At 37.3% G+C, this 20,145-nt stretch overlaps 1 protein-coding gene across 5 annotated transcripts in view; it reads right to left on the reverse strand.

The window, feature by feature from the left end:
- The window catches only part of RNF43 (ring finger protein 43), a 63,940-nt gene extending 44,443 nt beyond the window's left edge, over positions 1-19,497 (reverse strand). For 2 of the 5 annotated variants that reach the window (XM_063799034.1, XM_063799033.1), the window contains exons 1-2: positions 19,159-19,442; positions 18,891-19,072 (exon numbers count right to left, since the gene is read on the reverse strand). Coding sequence is in view for 2 of the 5 variants with exons in the window: in XM_003315636.6 (XP_003315684.2) it covers positions 17,198-17,449 (252 nt within the window). In the remaining 3 variants the exon portion in view is untranslated. Of the gene's footprint in view, positions 1-17,197 lie in introns of all 5 variants that reach the window. The other 3 variants (XM_003315636.6, XM_054670497.2, XM_009432917.5) reach the window with 3 other exon arrangements.
- Between the last annotated feature and the right edge of the window lie 648 nt (positions 19,498-20,145).

Genomic DNA, 20,145 nt, shown 5'->3' on the forward strand with positions numbered 1-20,145 from the left:
GGGTTGCAATCCTTAAGCTTGGCTCAAATAAGCTCTCCACTTATATTAATTTTGCCTCAGCTTCTTCCTTTTAGGTTGACAGTGATTTATTTACCTTTCTGAAGACCAGGAAGTCCTTAAAAATTCAATCTGTACTGTTGAAATCCTTTCTTCAATGTATTGGTGCACTTTCCTGCCTAAAGACATCATGTGGAACGAAAGTTAGCCTTTACTTGGTGTCTACACTACAAGGATATCATTATGGTCATTTTTGGCATGAAATAATATAAGAGACTGGGCTAAACTTACAATCTCCCTGGGAAGTTCTTATTTGCTTTTTAGGTCCATTACATCTGCTTCTTTTTTGATATATCTCTGGTTAATAAGCATAGCAGAGAAAAAATCCCAGTTAATTTATTATTTATTTAATGAAAAGTATCCTATAGAACTTTGGTTCTGGGGTAAGGTACAGAATAGGAAGTAAAAACTCAAGTGACCAGATATTAAATTAACCTTGCCACCAATATTGCCAAACTGGAACAACAGGGTATCTAAAGACAAAACACATTTTCAGAAATTCCACCCATAGAAATGGAGTCTAGCAATCATTCATTCTTAGCACTGTATTGCTTAGTATCTCAAGACTTTGTCCAATAGCCTCAATAAATGTATAAAGATATCAAGAAGTAAAGGTCAAAAAAGGAACCGTGAACATCAAACAAGGCCACTGGAAGTGACCCAAAACATCACATGCTGGGCTTTCCTTTTTAATGATAATAACAGTGATAGTGAATGTTTATCCTTGCCTTTCTTTCAAAGAGCTTCTAAATCTTTGCAGACATCTCTTACTAATCTTTATTAGGCTTTGGGAAGAAAACAGTTTTCCCCAAGAAGTGCCTTCGGAGAAGAAGGAGGCTTCCCAAAGCCAATAAAAACGAAAACGTTTGCCCTTCTCCAGGTCCTCCCCCCGCCCCACTGGTCTCCTAACTCCCACTGTGTTGTACTGGTGATTGAAATGAATTATAATACCATGCAAGTGTTGAAAGGATAATAATGGTAATTCAGTTTGTTTCCAAAAGAGTTATAAGCCGTGTGTGTTTAATCATAACAGGGAACAGGTAAGTAGAAAAGATGAGGAAACCCATAATTACCTTTATCCCATTATTTACTTATTTTGGGAAGAGACTTCAAATTGGTAAAGTTACAAAACACTGAACACAGATTTTTTTATACTGCAGACTGTTGGTCTCTGAGAAGGCTCAAAGGATGGTCTTTACCTGAAAATTTTTTCAGGGAGACAAATATTTGATAGATGCTATGACAAAAACTCTGCTTATTCTTACTTTGATCCAATTCTTCTCAGATAGGGAACTGAGAGTCTTAGAGACTTGCGGGATAATTTCCAAGCAGGCTATAGAATCGTATCTGCTGAGTTTCAGAAAACATGTTGGGACCAGCACAGTATAATGAACTGGGGAAAGTAGTCCCCTTCACAATCCTGAACTCCTTCCCTTCTGGTCCTTAGAAACATGGCTGCAAGCTACACACCAGAAGCTGAAGCGCCAGCATTCTGAGCAACTGTCCCAGAGTAGCAGCAATTTTTTTTTTTTTTTTGAGACAAAGTCTCACTCTGTCACCCAGGCTGGAGTGCAGTGGTGCCATCTCAGCTCACTGCAACCTCCACCTCCCAGGTTCAAGTGATTCTCCTGCCTCAGCCTCCCAAGTAGCTGGGATTACAGTTGCGGACCACCACGCCTGGCTAATTTTTGTATTTTTAGTAGAGACTGGGTTTCACCATGCTGTTCAGACTGGTCTTGAACTCCTGACTTCATGATCCACCCGCCTCAGCCTCCCAAAGTACTAGGATTACAGGCATGAGCCACCGCACCCAGCCAATAGCAGCAATTTAAAAAAATACTCTAAAATTTCAATAAGGGAAGATGGAAGAGTGATATATAATGTGGTTCTAGGATCCCTCAGACTCTGATAAGTCAAAACTTAGAAAACAGCTGCTTTGTGTCAGTGATCACCTCATTGATCATGGAAGGAAGCTGATGGGGTTACCAGTATGGAACAGGCACACATACAAAGGTCCAGGGCAGATAAGTGATTCACCGTACCACAAGTAACAGGTATTAAGTTCCCACCCCAGAACTCATATACTATTAGTCATTCTTTAAACCACTAAGGCTACCTGTACTACATTATGGTAATATTTAATCAGCACCCTTGACCCACAAAATTTTGAAGCTAAAGCCTTGTCCTTTTGGCTACATTAAAAATACAAACAGTCTTGCTTAGTTATGTTAAGCTGATGCCAAATTAAATGCAAATAGGTTAACTGAGTCTAAATCAATAACCTTCACACTTAGTAATATTTCTGATAGTAATTAGGTGAATAAGGAGTAGCTCAAGTTTAATTACTATTAATAATAATACCTAACATTTGCCATTTTCAAAGGCAACACTCATACATTATTTCATTTCAGGTAGTTAGGCCATTTATTACTATTATTCCCATTTTACTCAGGAAGCCACAAGCTCAAAGAGGTTAAGCAATTTTTCTTTACGTCATAAAGCTAAGAAGGATCAGCACTGAGATTAAAATACAAGTCTACTGAGAGCACTTTTCACTGTAGGATGTTGCTCCTCATTTTAGAATACCTTTTATGCCTTATTATCATATTATATCATTATATATGAATCCTGTGCAAAGAGCACCATTTGGTGGGCATATTATCTTAATTATTTGATTGGTGATAGAAATTATGTTCTTAGGCCAGAAGGCATCCAGTTATACATAAGTTAGAAGATAATGAAGTAACTCTGCCCTGAGGGAACCCAAGAAACACTCTGATATTCAAAAGGAAAGAAGTTCTCATCTAGGATGTCAGACTGCCTACAAAACAACTGCCTAATCACAGAGCATTCAACTGGTGACCATAGGGTAACCTACATTTCTGGGAAAAGGAAAAAGCAACAGGCAGAAATGGTAGTTTCTCACCTTAGGAACTTTGCATGGTGGTCTGACTTCAGAGATATGTTCCTGATCTATTTTGGGGAGAACATACTTTCCTTCATGCTCACTAGATGCAGCACTGGACAGGTAATTTTCAAATAATAATTACCAAATGATTCATGCTTATTAATAGATCCTCATGAAAGTCTTGAAAACCAGGTAAACCAGAAAGTTACTTCTCCTCCATTTGATAAATTAAATAATCGTTAAATGTCATGCCAAAGACTATTTTACAAGTCATCTGGAGAACTAGTGGTACTAGTCCTCCTGATGTTGGGACATCCAAGTGTTTGGGTATGCACCCACTGTTTGGGTGCCAAGCCCTCGTTTCTGTGTAGAGTTTAGCTACAAGAGAAAATCAGATCTTCTGGCAACACTTACGAGGCAGGTGCAGTCATAAAGAACTTGACTTTTGATTCCATTGTCTCTGCCAGGACAGGTGGTATGGTAGAAGTATGGAATCTTGCCAGACAGGCTCTAACTCAAACCTCCCTTTAGAAAACAAAACAATAAAAATGGAAACAAAATGCCAAATCCTATTCCATACCCTGAAGATTGACACTGCTTGAAAAAGTAGGACATTTTATATAATACATTCATTTGTTTTAAGCTTACATCAACTCAGGGGAAATAAGACTATGAAAATGAAAGGTCAGTTGCAGGCTGGGCTCTCTCCTTATAAATTCAATTCCCTATTCCCCTGTATAAACTAAAGGGACACTTTCATTTCAGTGAATTTTATCCATATATTCCCAGCGTAAAAAAAAAAAAACCTATAATCTAATACCTGCATAGGAGTAACACAGACAAGTTAGCACTGCTGAGTAGAATAAAAACCTTTGGCAAATCCTACTTACTTCCCAGATCCTACCTTACCTTCCTAACACAAACTAGCACATCTCAAATTTTTGAGAATGGTCAGTTGATGATTCCATGAAAGAGACGGTCTTTCTCTAAAAAACTACAGCATGTTTGTTCAGAACCAAGTAAAAACAAAAGGATTGTTTCTAGTGGCAAAGATAGACAATTGATTATTTTTACCAGGTTTGTCTCCAGGGCAAGTCTTTGTGATTGATGATGTGTCTCCTGACCACAAGGACACCACAAGAAGGCTCAGAGGAAGAGTGCTCAAAGGATCCCTGTGAGGGCACTGTTAGCTGTCACCATTGGAAATACTGAACATTTCTGGTGTTCCTGGAATCTATTTCCAACCACTACTCTGTGGTTGTGATGAAGGGATAGGAAGAGATTGGAAATCTTCTAGAGCAAATGCTCTCTTCAGTTCATAACCACAGAACCAAGATAAAATAACAAGAATGTACTTTGCCCAAGGCATAATTCTGCCTAAATTTGCCCTATCCATAATTTTTTCCCCCTAATTCTTGTTTATGTTGTTGTTAATCTGCTCAAGGAAGGAAAGCTAGATAATCTACAAACAGGTTCCGGAAAGGCTTGGAAAATTTGTGGATTCAGAGAAGGATATTTAAGAGGGAGCCAAAATCTCTGAGAACAATGCCCTATAAATGCCCCAAAGTGTAAGAACCAAAATATTCAATGAATCATTGTTCTTACCCAGAAGATAATTTCTTAAAGTTATAGTCTTAATTTTCTTCAAATGATAAATTGTCTATTCAGGTCCCAGAGATGAGGCTGTGACGCTAATACTTAACGTGGTGGTTGTGTCTCTTTATGCCTGACTCAATCAGTTGAAATCCAAAAGTAAGTTCTTCCTTGATTTACCTGCCAAGACCTGAGTTCAGGCCCTCAGGGTGCTGAGGTTTTCCTTTGTGGGAGAAAATGACATCATCAACACCTCAGCAACAGTAGAGGAATGCAGGGAATGTGGCTCCCAACATTTGGTGATATCATCAACTGTCCTGGGAGAAACCCCAAACTCCCAAGAGTCAAACATTGGTTTAAAAAAGGAGGTTTTTTGGGGTGGGGGGGGTAGGTTGTTGTTTCGAGTTTATTAATAGTGTTTGATGTTTCCAAACACCAGTTTTAAAAGGGAAGATGGGTTGGGGGACCTCTTCCAGTAAGCGTGTACCTCAAGAACCAAACATACATGAATTAAGTCCAGATAAGGCAATTCAACTCATTTGTATCTTACTGAGGCACATCCAACCAAGGAAGAATAGAGACTTGGTTATATTAGGCTCTCTCCCAGCTCTGAGATGAGTATATTCTTTGGGGGACTTGCTAATGTTGCAAGTTTGCATTCAAAATAAATTCTAGGCACTCACATAATCCCCCAGTCTCCTCCAAACTTTCTTTGATGTCCAACAACTAAGGACAAGGATCTTTGATTATAAAACAATTTCTTTGGTTGGAAGAAAATTCTTTGCAGGGCGTGAACAGCAGGAGAAAGAAAAGGTTTTTCTGAAGTGCAAACTAGTTGGAAACCCCCTGGGGAAAGAATCTGATTCCCAGTCTTTGAGAGGAACAGGCCTGCCTGTACAAGCTGCCTCTGCTGAAGGCCTCTAAGAAGGCGCTTTTGTGTCTACTGTATGGCCCTCAGCAACAGCACGGCGGCCCTTCTCTTTTTTTTTGCCAGCGGAAGTTTTCCAACTCTGGGAATACACAATGCAGAAAGTCACGGTTTAATAACAAGGCATAGTTACTAATCAGACGGCCCCATTTCCACTCTTCCCAGTTGCCTCCAGATGCTTACATACTAGAGCTCTATCCCCCTCACCCCATGGGTGAACACCCACCAGCTGCTCTGAAATCTTATTTTTAGTATAAGTATTCAGCTTATCTCTAATAATTCACTTCACAGAGTACTTAGGATCAGAAGCATCCTACTCCTTTTACTTTCATCCAGACTGGTTCTAGGTTGTCTCTGGCTCTTTCAGGTTTTTCCAAAGGTTAGATTCACTTAGGTGCAGGTTAGTGATTGAAGTCAGTGTGCTCTGATCATTGGGACAACCTTGACGAAGCATTTACAATAAGGGTCCTCAATCTACTACAGATATTTTAAAATATGAAACTCCAGAGAAAGGCTCCTTTTTTGAGTGTGTTAACTGGAATGCAAAGACAGTACAGGACCAGAAGACTGGGAGTACAACTGAGTCTCATGCTTAGTTCTGCTACCTATTTATTGTAAGACATTAATTTAGTCAGATTTTTTTCTATCACCTACCAAACAAATTTTGTCTCTGATGTCCAACAACTAAGGACAAAGAAAAAGAACTAAATAGGCAAGATACATGTCCCTTTAATATATGAAATCTATTTCTAGAATAAGCATAAACTCTAAAAGTTTAGAGCTGGAAAGGATCTTAAAGATTATTTAGTTCTCCCCCAACTCTACACCAACAGATGAAAGATTAAGTGACTTGCTTTTACTTAAAATGATCATAAGGTGCCTAGGGACTTTTCATATACCCCAAGGGGGCAACTCAGTAATCCCAAATACTCACCAATGATAATTTTTAAATGTTTAATGTATGTCATAGAGTTTACTAACTTTAGAGTAAAATAACCTAATGTCACAGTGGATCGGTACATTCTTCTTAAATGGTTCTCTATATGCCTCATATCATACTAAAATCAACACATTTTAGGGAACAGGAATAACACACATTTATGACTAAAGTCAATAATAAGAAAATGGTACTAGAAACAATTTTTGCTAAATAGATATGATACTCAAATACTCTTCACCTTCTACATAAAAGGTCTTAGTATTTATTTCTTCCCTTATGGAATGCAGTTTGCGAAGAATTAAAATCAAGCTAGTTGAGATAAATTCAAACAAAACTTCCAATATGTTGAATTCTGTTTAAAGCTAAATTTACTGTTTTAACTAAAATTTAACAGGGACTGATTGGCACATTTTAGAAAGTCAGTTTGCAATCTGAAAAAAAAAAAGCCATGGTATCTAGTCATTCTAGACTCCTAAAGAAAATGCTAAAGATGAGTATTAAACACACAGGAATATAACAACCTGTAATTAACTGATAACAGTAAAAATTTAGAAGGTATGACTGGGTTGTAGTACTTCTTTTTTTTTTTTTTGAGACAGAGTCTTGCTCTGTCGCCCAGGCTGGAGTGCAGTGGCACCATCTCGGCTCACTGCAAGCTCCACCTCCCGGGTTCACGCCATTCTCCTGCCTCAGCCTCCCAAGTAGCTGGGACTACAGGTGCATGCCGCCATGCCCAGTTAATTTTTTGTATTTTTAGTAGAGACGGGGTTTCACCATGTTAGCCAGGATGGTCTCGATCTCCTGACCTCGTGATCCACCTGCCTCGGCCTCCCAAAGTGCTGGGATTACAGGCGTGAGCCACCGCACCCGGCCTGTAGTACTTCTTTCTCTAACTTTAAGCTACTTGAAGTTGCCTGGGTTAAAATTTAATCTTTTTTCATTTGTTTTTTCTTTAATCATAGGGAATCTGAGACAGAATTACCACAGTCATTTGAATGACTCTTGAAAAAATGAAAATCAGCACTTTAGGCCAGGAATGGTAGCTCATGCCTGTAATCCCAGAGCTTTGGGAGGCAGAAGTGGGAGGATAGCTTGAGCCCAGGAGTTCAAGGTTATAGTAAGCTCTGATGGTGCCACTGCACTCCAGCCTGGGTGACAGAGAGAGGTGACAGAGAGAGAGACCCTGTCTCTAATGACAGAAAGAAAGAAAGAAAGAAAGAAAGAAAAAGAGAAAATAAATAAATCAGCACTCTAATGCATTTATGCCTACACCTACATCTGGCATTCAATACATAATGCCTCCTGCTGTTTAAGTTGATTCTCCTCAGTTGGACAAGGCTAAGGTGTTGTGTTGCTCTTTGAATTACTATAGTATCTGTCACAGAATTTGGTACAAATAGGAAAACCACATTATAAGGCATCTAGAGAATCCAGTGCCCCTTCTAGTCTTGGTAAGATTCTTAGCCTAGACTTTATAAAGAGGTGATATTGCTCTGAGAAGATCCAGGACTACAGACCACCTGATGTGCAGTGATTCTGTGGCAGAATAAATGACACATGCACCACGTAAAGTATTGCTAAACTGTGCTGAGGTATTTTTGGTCTGTTCACTTATTTTAAAGTATGCCTTGTAGTTGACTAGGGATCAAAGAGGAAAGAGACCCTGCGGCAGTCTATATCTTCTTAATGGAATGTTCAGGGGGAAATCTCTGCTGACATGTGCTTTTTAATTTCCCTGCAGTGACCCCAAAAGGTTTATAATAAATAAATAAACTATGCTAAAAATATTGGCCAGTAAGATATAGCAGCAGATTGGAATTCTTTGATAAGCACTAATCTGAGTTCAATTCTTCATATATAAAATGAGAAGACTGGACTGATTGTTTTTTCTAGCTTGAAATTTGATGATTATATTTCACAAATGGAATATTCTGCCACTTTTCCCTCCCCTCCATCAAAACTGTATTTTACTCTAAGAATGGAAAACTGAATAGGACTTAATTCCAATATAGGGCCAATACAGTCCTTCAGAAGTTAAAGAAACTTGACCACAAGAATTTTAAAGTCAGATCATCAATATAATTCCAGGTAGAAGATATTAAAATGAGGGAACACAAAGCCTAGATCATATAAAAGATGTTTTTTGTTGTTTTAAAGTAGATAATACAAAAGACTGTAGAAAATGGTTTGGGGGAAAAAACGAATGGAAATCTATACTTTTTTTTTTTTTAAATAGCAAAATAAGTAGACTTAAAACATAAGGCCTTTAGTCTCATCCGAATTATTCTACAGAAGTAAAATACCAACAGTGTTTCTCAAATGTCATATATTTATATATGTATAACAATACCTTTTTGATATACTAGCATGCACAAAAGTGATAGGTACATAATAATTTAATGTGCTATTTAAAATTACAGTTGTATTATAGTCAATTTCCATCATGACAGGGTATTCTAGATTTAAAGCAACAACAACAAACAGGAGTCGTGAAGATAGTTATGCTGCCTCTGCTTTAGATTCAGAGACCAGAATTTTTTTTTTTTTTTTTTTTTGAGACAGGGTCTCATTCTGTCACCCAGGCAGAAATACAGTGGCACAATCTTGGCTCACTACAACCTCTGCCTCCCAGATTCAAGCGATTCTCCTGCCTCAGCCTCCTGAGTAGCTGGGACTACAGGTGTGCACTACCACACCCAGCTAATTTTTAAATTTTTTGGTAGAGACAGGGTTTCACCATGTTGGCCAGGCTGGTCTCCAACTCCTGACTTCAAGTGATCCACCTGCCCTAGCCCCACAAAGTGCTGGGATTACAGGCGTGAGCCACCACACCCAGCCTAGAGACAAGAATTTCTAAATATTGTAGTCTAACTTCTTATCTTGAGGAATAATGCACCAGGCCTTTGTGCTTACAATTTTAAAAAAACCTTAGTTTTTAAATCATTTTGGTTACTCTGGTGTTTCCAAATTTGTAAATTAAGCACAGATTCCAATATATTAAAAAGTATAGAACAAAATAAAATTTATCCATGAACTGTAAGTTTAGAACCCAGATAAAAAGAGTATGTAAAGTAGCTTATCTGTTATTCAAAACAAGCAAGCAACAACAAATCTTGGCTTTAAAAAATATATAAAGTTTTCCATTAGAGCAAATAGAAATTTAAGGGCCTAAAGAACACTGCCCTAGGGAAAGCAATGGAGCTTAAAGACTGGAAACTAAAGACACGGGAAGAAAACAAAGTTAAAGTTTGTTTTATACCCTCAGTTTTCTGAATGTAGTAACTAAATAGACACATAAGGCCACGACGGTTCTACTAATCTCAAAACATGTGAGTAAAATATCCGTTATTCTTAAGGGCCTTTCAGCGGAACCACCATGCTGAAGGGATTGTAAGCATTTCTTGAATTGATGCAGTTTCACTTCATATTTGGACAGCAGAATTCATTTACTACACATAAGAAGATCTTTGTCAGACATCAATTTTTACTTCTGGAGTTCCTTCACCTAAGGTCAGGCCACTTTCTTATAACTGCATCACAATATTGTTGTCTGTCTGACTTTAAGTAATACATACAAGTACTTTTCAAATTAAGTAAACTGAAGGTAAATTTGTTTTGAGAATTTGGTTTAATTTCTTGAAATAATTGGGGTTATGTTAGGATAGTTGCTTTTCATCTGGAGTCCTTAGATCTCTAGATATGTCTTAGAGAGTCAACTCACTGAGATTTTATGCAAAATTGTGTATGTTAAGTATTTGTGTGTATTTTGTGCCTATGGTCAATAACGATGATCACATTCTCAAAGGGGCCTGTGGCACACACAAACAAGATTAAAAACTGTGCTTTAGGGTATCTAAAAACCAGAACTGGTAATCACAAATTTAAGTACTAAGAAGGTAAGGTCCTTTGGATGCACGCTAATATCCTAAAATCAAAGGTTTAAAATCAGGACCTGAATAAATCATTCTTGGAAAACCAGAATATCCTGAACAGCAAGGTTTAAGCTATCAAACTAAAGAAAAAATTTAAAAATCCTGTGTGAGCACCTTAAACATACTGATTACAGCCATATTTATGATTTTGAAATAATAACACACGAGGCTGTTGGTAAGTCAGAAGAGTAAAGGAACATAGCCTGCTATATCAAGCCACACACACTCAAAATAATCCACCTTATAACATACTTTAAAAACGTGATAAGCATGTTTTATTCTAGAGTGATCTCCCAGCCATCAGAGTTACTCAGTACCACAATATTCATTATATTCATTAATAAATATTTACTGAGTACCCACCATGCCCAAGGAGTAAGTATACTTAGGTGCCATTCTCAGGGATACAGCTTTGAACAAAGGAGACAAAAATCCTTGCTTTCACAGAACTCATATTCCACGGTGGGGAGATAGACAACTACAAAACTGAAACATTACAGCATGCCACGTCAATAATTCTGTAAAGAAAAATAAAGCAGGAAAGGAGAATATGAGTCCTCGGGGAAATAGGAAAAGACCTTTAGGATTTCCACTCAGTAGAACTGACCCCTGAGGAATCCACATCTTCAGATTCCTTAAAAATTGATTACTCTCCTATCTCCTGCAAACCAGACTGGCTCAGTCTCTGTGCAACTTTGTTCTTAGATGATTTACTTTCTTTCTCTTTCCCAATATATTTCCTTTTATGTAAAATGGAGTTAATATCACCTGTTCTTACGTGGCTCCAGGTATTGTGAATCATTTTAAGCTTCTTGGAAGAAAATTTCTACATAAAGTTAATGGAATATCATTCTCACAGCCTTCTCTAACAATATCCTGCTACCAATTCTGGTTCCTAACAGGATATTACTCATCTATAACATTTTTAAAAATCTACTGTAATTAGCAATTTGAAAGGGATAAAAGGGAAAAAAACATTAAAAAAATCCAATAAACTCTTTCCAATGAACAAAATGTAAAGGCTTTTTAATAAAACAAAAACCAAAAGCAAAACCATGATCTCCAGGAATACCTTGTTTCTTAGACGGTCTCACTATGTTGCCCAGACTGGTCTCCAACTCCTGGGCTCAAGTGATCCTCCCACCTTAGCCTCTCACGGTGCTGGGATTACAGGCATGAGCCACCACACCTGGCCCGGGAATACCTTTAATACTGCAGACAGCATGGCAAAACCCTGTCTCTACAAAAAATTGAAAAATTAGCGGGGCATGGTGCCCCGTGCTTGTGGTCCCAGCTACCTGGGGGAGCTGAAGTGGGCAGATCGCTTGAGACTAGGAGGTTGAGGCTGCAGTGAGCCGTGTCTGTGCCACTGCCCTCCAGCCTGGAAGACAGAACAAGACCCTATCTCAAAATACAAAGAAACAAAAAAAGTAAAGTAAATTATGGCTAGTTTTGGGATAATTACAACACACACACATATATACATACACACTTTACTATAATACAAAACCCAAGGAAGTACCTACCCCCCCAGCCCCGCCCCCCACCAACCGAGAGTCTGCCAAATGAACACTAAATAGCCTGATGGGAGCAATAGCCAGGGACATATTTCATTCATTACCTCCTATTAACCAGATATGTACGAAGCTGAACTTACAAATTTTTGTTGGATACAAATTTTTGTTGAAGTACAGAACTGTGATATATATAAATCTGTTTGATGATAACTTATAAAAGAGATATCTTCTTAACTTGAAAAATTATCATTAAAAATATTCTGCAGCTTCCTTCTCTTCTCTGGGTGCCAGGCTTCTAACAACAAGGCCAAGTCTAGAATAGAAGACTCTAAAAGCCATGTCAGGAAGGCTCTGAGCTGGGATCACAGGAGACAAGCACCTAAGAATGTTTGTGCGCACAGAGGAACTGTGTCTGATGGTGTACTCCTGACTACATTCCAAAGTCAGTAATTAATTAATTGGATTTTCTGCACCTTCATTTACATAAGTAACAGAGTTGATCATACTTTGAATATCTACTCTGTACCTCTTTTAAAGGCTGGCATCAAAACAAAATCACAAAATTTCTATTTCAAAATTTCTTCATAGAAGGAACTCTAACTTGAGCAATGCCAGTTAAATGCATGCTATGTCAGTGTTTATTATTTCAGGTTCCTATATTAGATAACTTAACCTAGACTTTTAAAATGAAGAGAAAGGTGATGAAATATGTTACATTATAAGGGAGATACTGAGTAAACAGACATTGTGATTTACTAGTATCTTTGCAAATGAAACACAAAATGAGAGAAATAGAAGAAATATAGAGATTATTAGAAGGTAGCAGGATATGATGCATTCTGGATCAATCTCAGATAATGGTACTCATCACTTTCATTCCTTTCTACTCTGGAAATAAATTTTTTATACAAAGCCTATACTGATATTCTCTTCATCTGTGGCATTCTTACATATACAGAATTTTAGAGCTGGAAAAGCATGGGCTCTGCAGTTCAAGTTCCAGCAACACCACTTACTAGATAATAATAGTTAATACTTTGACAGATATTAACATTTTAATCCTCAGTTTCCTTATCTGTAAAATGTAAAAAATAAAGGTACTGAATTTCTTCTCTCATAAAGTTATTATGAGAATTCAGTGAGCTAATACATGTAAAGTGCATGTAAATAGCACAAGTTTGGCAATATTGTATTTTAATTCCTCAACTTCACAGCCTGGGAATCTGAAGCCTAGAAAGGTAAAAACTATTTTGTCCCAAATCACACAACTATTAATATTTAGTGTCAGCATATTCTTCTGTGTGTAGAACTAAAAGTCAAGCCCCCCGAGTCACAGTTTAGACACTTTGTCAACTATAGTTTGCAATATAGGACTGTCTCTCCAGCTTTGGCCAAAAACTTAAAGTTTCAGGCCCTGCCTACAAATAATGTAAAAATGCAAAGATGGGATAACTATGTGTTGACTAACAGATAAAATTAAGAGGCAAGCAGAGACATTGTGCAAAGGGGAATTTCTCCAGGAGGTGCTCACTGCTACTGGCCAAGTGCTAAACTACTGCTGCTCCCATTGTAGGTCTGAAGCCTCAGGGGAATACATTTTAATCTTGATCATAACTTTATCCTGGAGTCTAAGAAAATCCAGGATAACCAGCTGAGCAGGAAGAGTGTGATAGAGAATTGGTGACCTCTTTGTGCTACACTAAGATCCTCTTACTCTTTTGCTCTGAGAAGAAAGATTAATTTTGAGTTGTCCCTTGAAATAATATTTATAAATGATAAACAGGATTGAGAAATAAAATATGACTGTAATCATTTTTAGAAGTGGTGGCAATAATATTGCTTGAAATAAAAGAAACTAACATTGATAAGAGGTAACCAAACCAGAAAACCGGAAATTAGACAATGAATCAGCTCCAACACTTTTCCTTTTACAATGGTATAAACCAGGAGAGAAAGAATATATTCCAATGTGAATAAAAACAGTAAGAAGTAATCACTATCTTTTAGTCCTTTTTATCAGTCACTGCCAGGTAATTAGGAGATCTGAAAAGTTTCCTTGACCTAGATTTTTGATGGCTATTAAAATACCAATCCAGAATAGCAGTGGAAGGTAATCCTAAATATACAAATTCAGTGGAAAACAAAAGAAAAATAAAAGAGTGGAAGGAAATCAGAGAAGAGGAAGAGACAAATATTTTGGCAAATATAGGGGAAACCTAAGAATTAGATACTTTAAAGACAATGACAAACCTGCAAAAAGAGTTGGAATGATACAGTAATATAAAGAAGCAACTCTTGGGGAAAATAATAAAATTTGGACAGGACTAAAATGAGATGTTCTGAAATGGAAAAGAGAGGACTTGAGAAATAGAAGGGCAAAGGCAACACCATTTCCTCTTCTATTTTGACTTTCTTCTAGTGCTTTTAGAAGAATATTACAATTTATAATTTTGAACATACCTTGTAAAACGAATCATTACTATTGGCAAGGAGAAACCTAAGCACAAAGACTGAGAGATAAGAATCAGAACAAAAATCATCAAAACTTGACTTTTAATGCCCTTATACATACAGCCATCAGATAAAGTTGAGACAAAATTCTTTTAGAGGCAATTCTATGGTCTATTTTACTATTCAACAAATTGGGGGCACATTGTCAAGGGGGGGGGTCTCCTTTTGTCTAAGAAAAAATTAAAATCATAATACAAATGAAAATTCAGTCAGTTTGGTCCTTATGAAATTGTCTATACACTGAATTAATTGAGCAAAATGTAAAGACATGTCTGATTTTCAGAAATTATCTCAGAATTCCAGAAATAACAACATGGTTTTTTTTTTTAAATCACTGTTCTCATAACTGTACATTTTTGGTACATAGCATCCTCAAGTTTAAAAAGATTTGACTGCAATCTTTGGAGACAAATAATCTTAACAGGTAACTACAACAATTCGTAGGTAGAAGGATTCACAGAATTATCCAGAATTCCTCAAAACCGAAGAGAAGACTACTTTTAGATTTCTGACACCAGGGTACAGCTCTCCATTGAGAAAGCTAAAGTTCAGCAAAGCACATCTCTAGAAGATATAAACAGAACTTCAGTTAAATGGAAGGCTTGGCTAACCACAGTTGAGTAAACCTGAGTTGCAGTGTAATCTGATAAGGAACAAACAGCATGGATTCCAGAAGTGTAAACCATGTGTCCCTAACACACTAGAGTTCTTTGAAAGAATTAATCAAAGAATGGATAAAGAAAACCATATATATAATTCAGAAGCTTGTTTTTTAAAAAAGTTTCTCACAAGAGGCTGTTGAAAAACTTTAATAACTGTTGTAGATTAAAAATTGATTAACAGACAATAAACCGAAACCAATATGGAAAGTATCCAGAAACGAATACTAAGCTAGTGAAAAAACTTATTTAAAGACCTAAACGAAGCATATGTGGACAGAAAGGAGACGACTAAAAATTGCCAATGACATAAAACTATCCACTGTAAAGCCTGAAAGTCTTTGCTAAGTTATGATGAAATTCCCTCTTCACAAAGTAAAAGCAATACTTAATGTATAATGATAGGATCAAAGTTAATAGTTTAAAAAACAAAATAGATTGGTAAGATTTGCCAGAGTGAGAAAAAGGATAGAACAATAGAAGACATGATAAAGATTGATAAAATAATGAATGGCAAAGAGAATGCCAACTGGTGCTGTTTGTTTACTTTTTCCTTTATGAAAACACAAACTTTATGTAGAGCTTTATGATAATAAGATTAAAACTTAAAAGAATACATTATTTTATGGAACACATAATTAGCCCACTGAACATGCTATCACAGGTTATCAATAAGGCACGTATGGCTCTCAAAAACTTCAGTGATATCAAAATATGACTAGCAAAATTACTTACGGTAAAAACTAAAATGGAGCACACAATTCATGCTTCAGGGTATTAACTAGGCAAGGCCAGGAAGGAAGTTTCCTTTCCAATTGCCATAGTATTCAAGATGATTTATGAGTTCAGCTTTTAAGTATTCCTAATTCCATTTTAGAATCCAAATTATCTTATTCAAAAAAACTTATGCCATTTTTCCAGATATACTCTTCTTTCCTATTTTTCTAAATAGCAAAGCCTTCCATTTTCACCTAATTCTCCTTCACTTCATTTATCCCAGCTTCAAAATATTGCCTAAGAAGTGATAATGAATAACCACTAAACCATATATTAAAGAATACATGTTTGGGAATAAGTTCTATAATCTGTTAAATTTTCCTATCTAAGTAGACAAAAATTAAAATTCATACAATAAATTGGTTCTGTTCATAGTCTGTTCATACCACAAAATTAAAATTTGAGTTTGGATGCTAAGATGGATCACACTTAAGAATATTTTAACCTGTGTCCAGTAGCTACAGCAAGAAGTGTTCTTTTACATGATAAATTTCAATCAATAAGCAACATCATTTTATGGAGTAAGACAATGGAATGCCCATTAAAAAGGTATAGCCCTCTAGGCTCTGTCTTTACTATGGGGAATGAGCAATTGGTCTATGAAATGCTGTGCCCCCAGTCATTTCATAAATTCACCACATAAAGAATAGGCCATGTATGAATGAGTTACAGGCAAAATTCACAGCCTGAAAGCCTAAGAAACTGTGTCTGAAAAACTTGGCGGATCAGTAAAAAACATGTTAAATTTAAATTCCTGAAAATGATAAAATTATGTGTGGACAAGGCCAAAGTGATCAGGAGGCAGGTTTACACCTTGTGTCCATTTTGTAATCCAGTCCTCTCCATTTTGGGCTTAGCAATAGGGTGCCACACATGGTGTAAGGCCAGCCATAGCATTCAAGCTTGACTGAATTTTAAGTGACACAGTAATCAAATATGCTCCAAGGGCATTCCAGAATTTCAGGTGCTGCTGACCATTAAAATCAACCTTCTTAGTGCTTACTTCAATTTAAACAGGATGTAAAATACAATCCTCACATCAATTAAATGTAAGCTCATATATTTCATCTATCAAAAATTAGTGCCCAGAATATATCACTTGAAAAAAAGGTATTATTATGTGTATCTAAGTAGTTATGCAACACCAGTTTAAAATAAGCAGATAATCTTCTAAAATATAGGATTTATGTATTTCCTCCAGAGTATAAAATAATAATTTGCTAAATTTAGAATGCCAATAAGGCAGTATCTACTCTTTCTATGAAATAGAAAGCTAAGCAGTAGAAGCCCGTGTATGGTATTTCATTTGGGAGACAAAAGAAGACAGGCATATTTCAAACAGATGGAAAGTGAAATATAATAAAGTTATACTTGCCTGCATTAATTTTCCTTCTGCTGGAGTTATTTCAGCAACACCAGCAAACACACCTTCCAAAGTGAGATTCAGTTTTCCTGTGGGGTCCATTTTCAAGGGGATCACTCTGATAATAGCTTTCTGTTCTGCTGATCTTTCAGACTCCACCGCTGCTGCCAGTACCAGTCCTGTGCGTCCAAAGCCTGCCTGCAGGGTAGCCATCAGCAGCCAGGGCCAGAGGGCAGCCAGCTGCAGCTGGTGGCCACCACTCATGCTACCAGCTGCAGCAATGCACTTCAACCATACATACTGCTTCCACTAGCTAATACCAAATGCAGGTTCTCAGATCCAGACAAATGGAGGAAAAGAACATTTATGCTTCCGTTTCAGAAAGCCAAGTCGTAGTTTTGGCCCTTCCTTTCTCTAAAGTTTATTCCCAAAAACAGGTAGCATTCCTGATTGGGCAGAGAAGAGGATATTTTCAGCCCACATCTGCTGCAGGTATGTCATTTTCTCCCATCTTCACTGTGACTAGTAAAGATCTCACCACTTCTCTTTGGAATTTCCAACTTTGCTTGTGATTGAATGTCACTTCGTGAATTTGTATTATGTCAGATCACTTGGCAATGCTCTTCCATATGCATCAAGTTGCCAGGCACTAAACCCAATGTTCATGAACAAAACAAGGCAAAGTAAACAGCTAAGGCCATGCATCAAAGGTAAGCGTGAAGAACTCCAGCTCAGAAAAGGAAGGGATGGCCCTTTTTAAGCCATAATATGTGTCAATGGTAAATGACTAAATACCACAAGGAGATTTTTTTTTTTAATGGAGGAGAAGAGGGAACAATAATAAAAATTTCAGGCCACACGTTGATGTCCAAAGATGCTACAATATGTATTTAGAAAAGTTTCCACATTAAACTGTATTTCAGTGTGGCCAGGTTTCTAGGCCCACTGCATTTACATACTTTTCATGAACTTAGACATACCATAATTTTTTTGTGTTTTACCAAAATTTGCCTATAAATTAGGTGCTAATTTATGTATCTTCACACATTACAGGATAATCCTGAGCATCACAACCTTTTCCAACTTTCATAATTAGAGTATTTGAAAAGGTTAGCTTTCCAATTATTTTTCCCAGTTAAAATTCATATTTCCATCTCCATTTTCTTTTCTCTCTTAAGGATTCTTGATTTTATTCTCCAGCTCGGAAATGCCGAGCACTTTGATTTCCCATGAGATGCTTTTGGAAACTACTTTAATATCCAGATTTTATGATCTGTAATTTTCTAGGTTCATAAGAAAAACAAAGGACTATTCCTCACATGTATCCAAATTCCCTGAGGGGGTAGGGAATAAAAGGTAGGGGGAGCAGGGAGGCGATTAACCACAGGCTCTAGGTAGAATACCCTGAAAAAATACAAATAATCTTGAGTAGAATAGATCTGTGCTATTTCTAGGCACTATGAAAATTTGCGTCTTTGTACAAACACAGAATAAGATTTTTAAAATGTGCACCCTTAAGTAAATATAAATACACCTCACCCACAAAGCCCTCTGTGTTCCAAGGTCAAGTTTAAAAATACTATGAAGTCTTCAGAATAAGTGCTGAAAAGCCAAGCAATTGAACATGAACCTGTTATATGGATTATTTTCTTTTGCTGAGGCAGAGGGAGGGGGGAAAAGGGAATTTCAAAAGAAATCTGCAAACCTGTTGCGCTGTCGGGCCCACTGGAATCCACGGGGGTGAAACAAATTCAATTATGCTTTTACAGATCCTGCTCAAAAAAGGTTTCAACTGCTTAACCAAGTACAGCTCATTCTTCCACCTTCTTACTCTGCAACCAAACCAAGTGCCCCATACTACAGGTAGGTGCCGAGAAATTCCGCAGCCTGAAAAAATAATCCATGCAGGTCAAAGGCAGAAATTTACTCCGGGATGAGAGATGCTGTCCCCAAGAACTAAATTAAACACTTACAGAAAATCCAAAATCATTTCTGAAACCTCCTTGCTAACAAAAGTTCTTTTTTTCTCCAAACAGCATATAAAATGATCAAGTCTTGAAAGAGAAAAGAAGCAAAGTAGCAAATACATCAACAATTCACTATCAGAAACACATAAAATCCCAGAGAGAGAAGGCAGTATCTCTGAATCATGGATGGACTTGGAAAGTTCGGAAGGATTCCGAGTGCTTCCTTTCAGAAAGACAATTCTGGATCAACTCCCTAGAGCAGGAAGCCTGTGGCTTGTAATTGGTGTTCTAGCTCTGACTCCCTCCCCTGGGACTGCAATCACGCTCTCTACCTGCTGACAAAGTGAGGGTGGAGCTGCTAGAGGCAACCACCCCCCACCCTGCCCCCCTCCTGGTGCTCACACACAACACTTACTTAACCAGACACGTTCTTTCGCTCTCTCCCCTCCCTCAGCTCCTCTACTCCCTCTATTGAGCCACAGCTAAACTGCATCCAATTCGATCCCGAGTACCTTTCTCTGGGTAAGCAAGCTACCACATGCAAATCAGGGCCACTCAAAGATATCTAAGCAGACTCTGCACCCAACAGAGCATAGATGATGGTATGAGGAAATAAACAGAAAAAAATAAAGGTAATCCGGAAGATAAAAGAATGGACACAAGGTTTTGCAAATATAAGTTCAAAAGGATTTCTGCTCATTCCAAGTTTGAGTGTCTATAAATGGCAGAAAGCCAGAATAAAGTGATCCTGTGTTTTAGTACTTACTGATTTATTGCTGCTTATGTCTGCTACCCTGGGAAGGGCTCTGTCCATTTTATGTTTAGCTTTTCTTCAGCTCTTACTAATTTAAATTCAGTAGCTCTGTCTAAACTGTGCCTATATGGAACTTTCAAATCAGGTTGATGTCAGATGTCTGGAATCCAACTGTTATTTTCTTTTCAATCTTTGGGAGGTCCTTTGGGAGGTCCTTTTCAATCTTTGGGAGATCAGAC

Source organism: Pan troglodytes, chromosome 19 (assembly GCF_028858775.2).
Source record: "Pan troglodytes isolate AG18354 chromosome 19, NHGRI_mPanTro3-v2.0_pri, whole genome shotgun sequence".
In the NCBI taxonomy this organism is placed as follows: Eukaryota; Metazoa; Chordata; class Mammalia; order Primates; family Hominidae; genus Pan; species Pan troglodytes.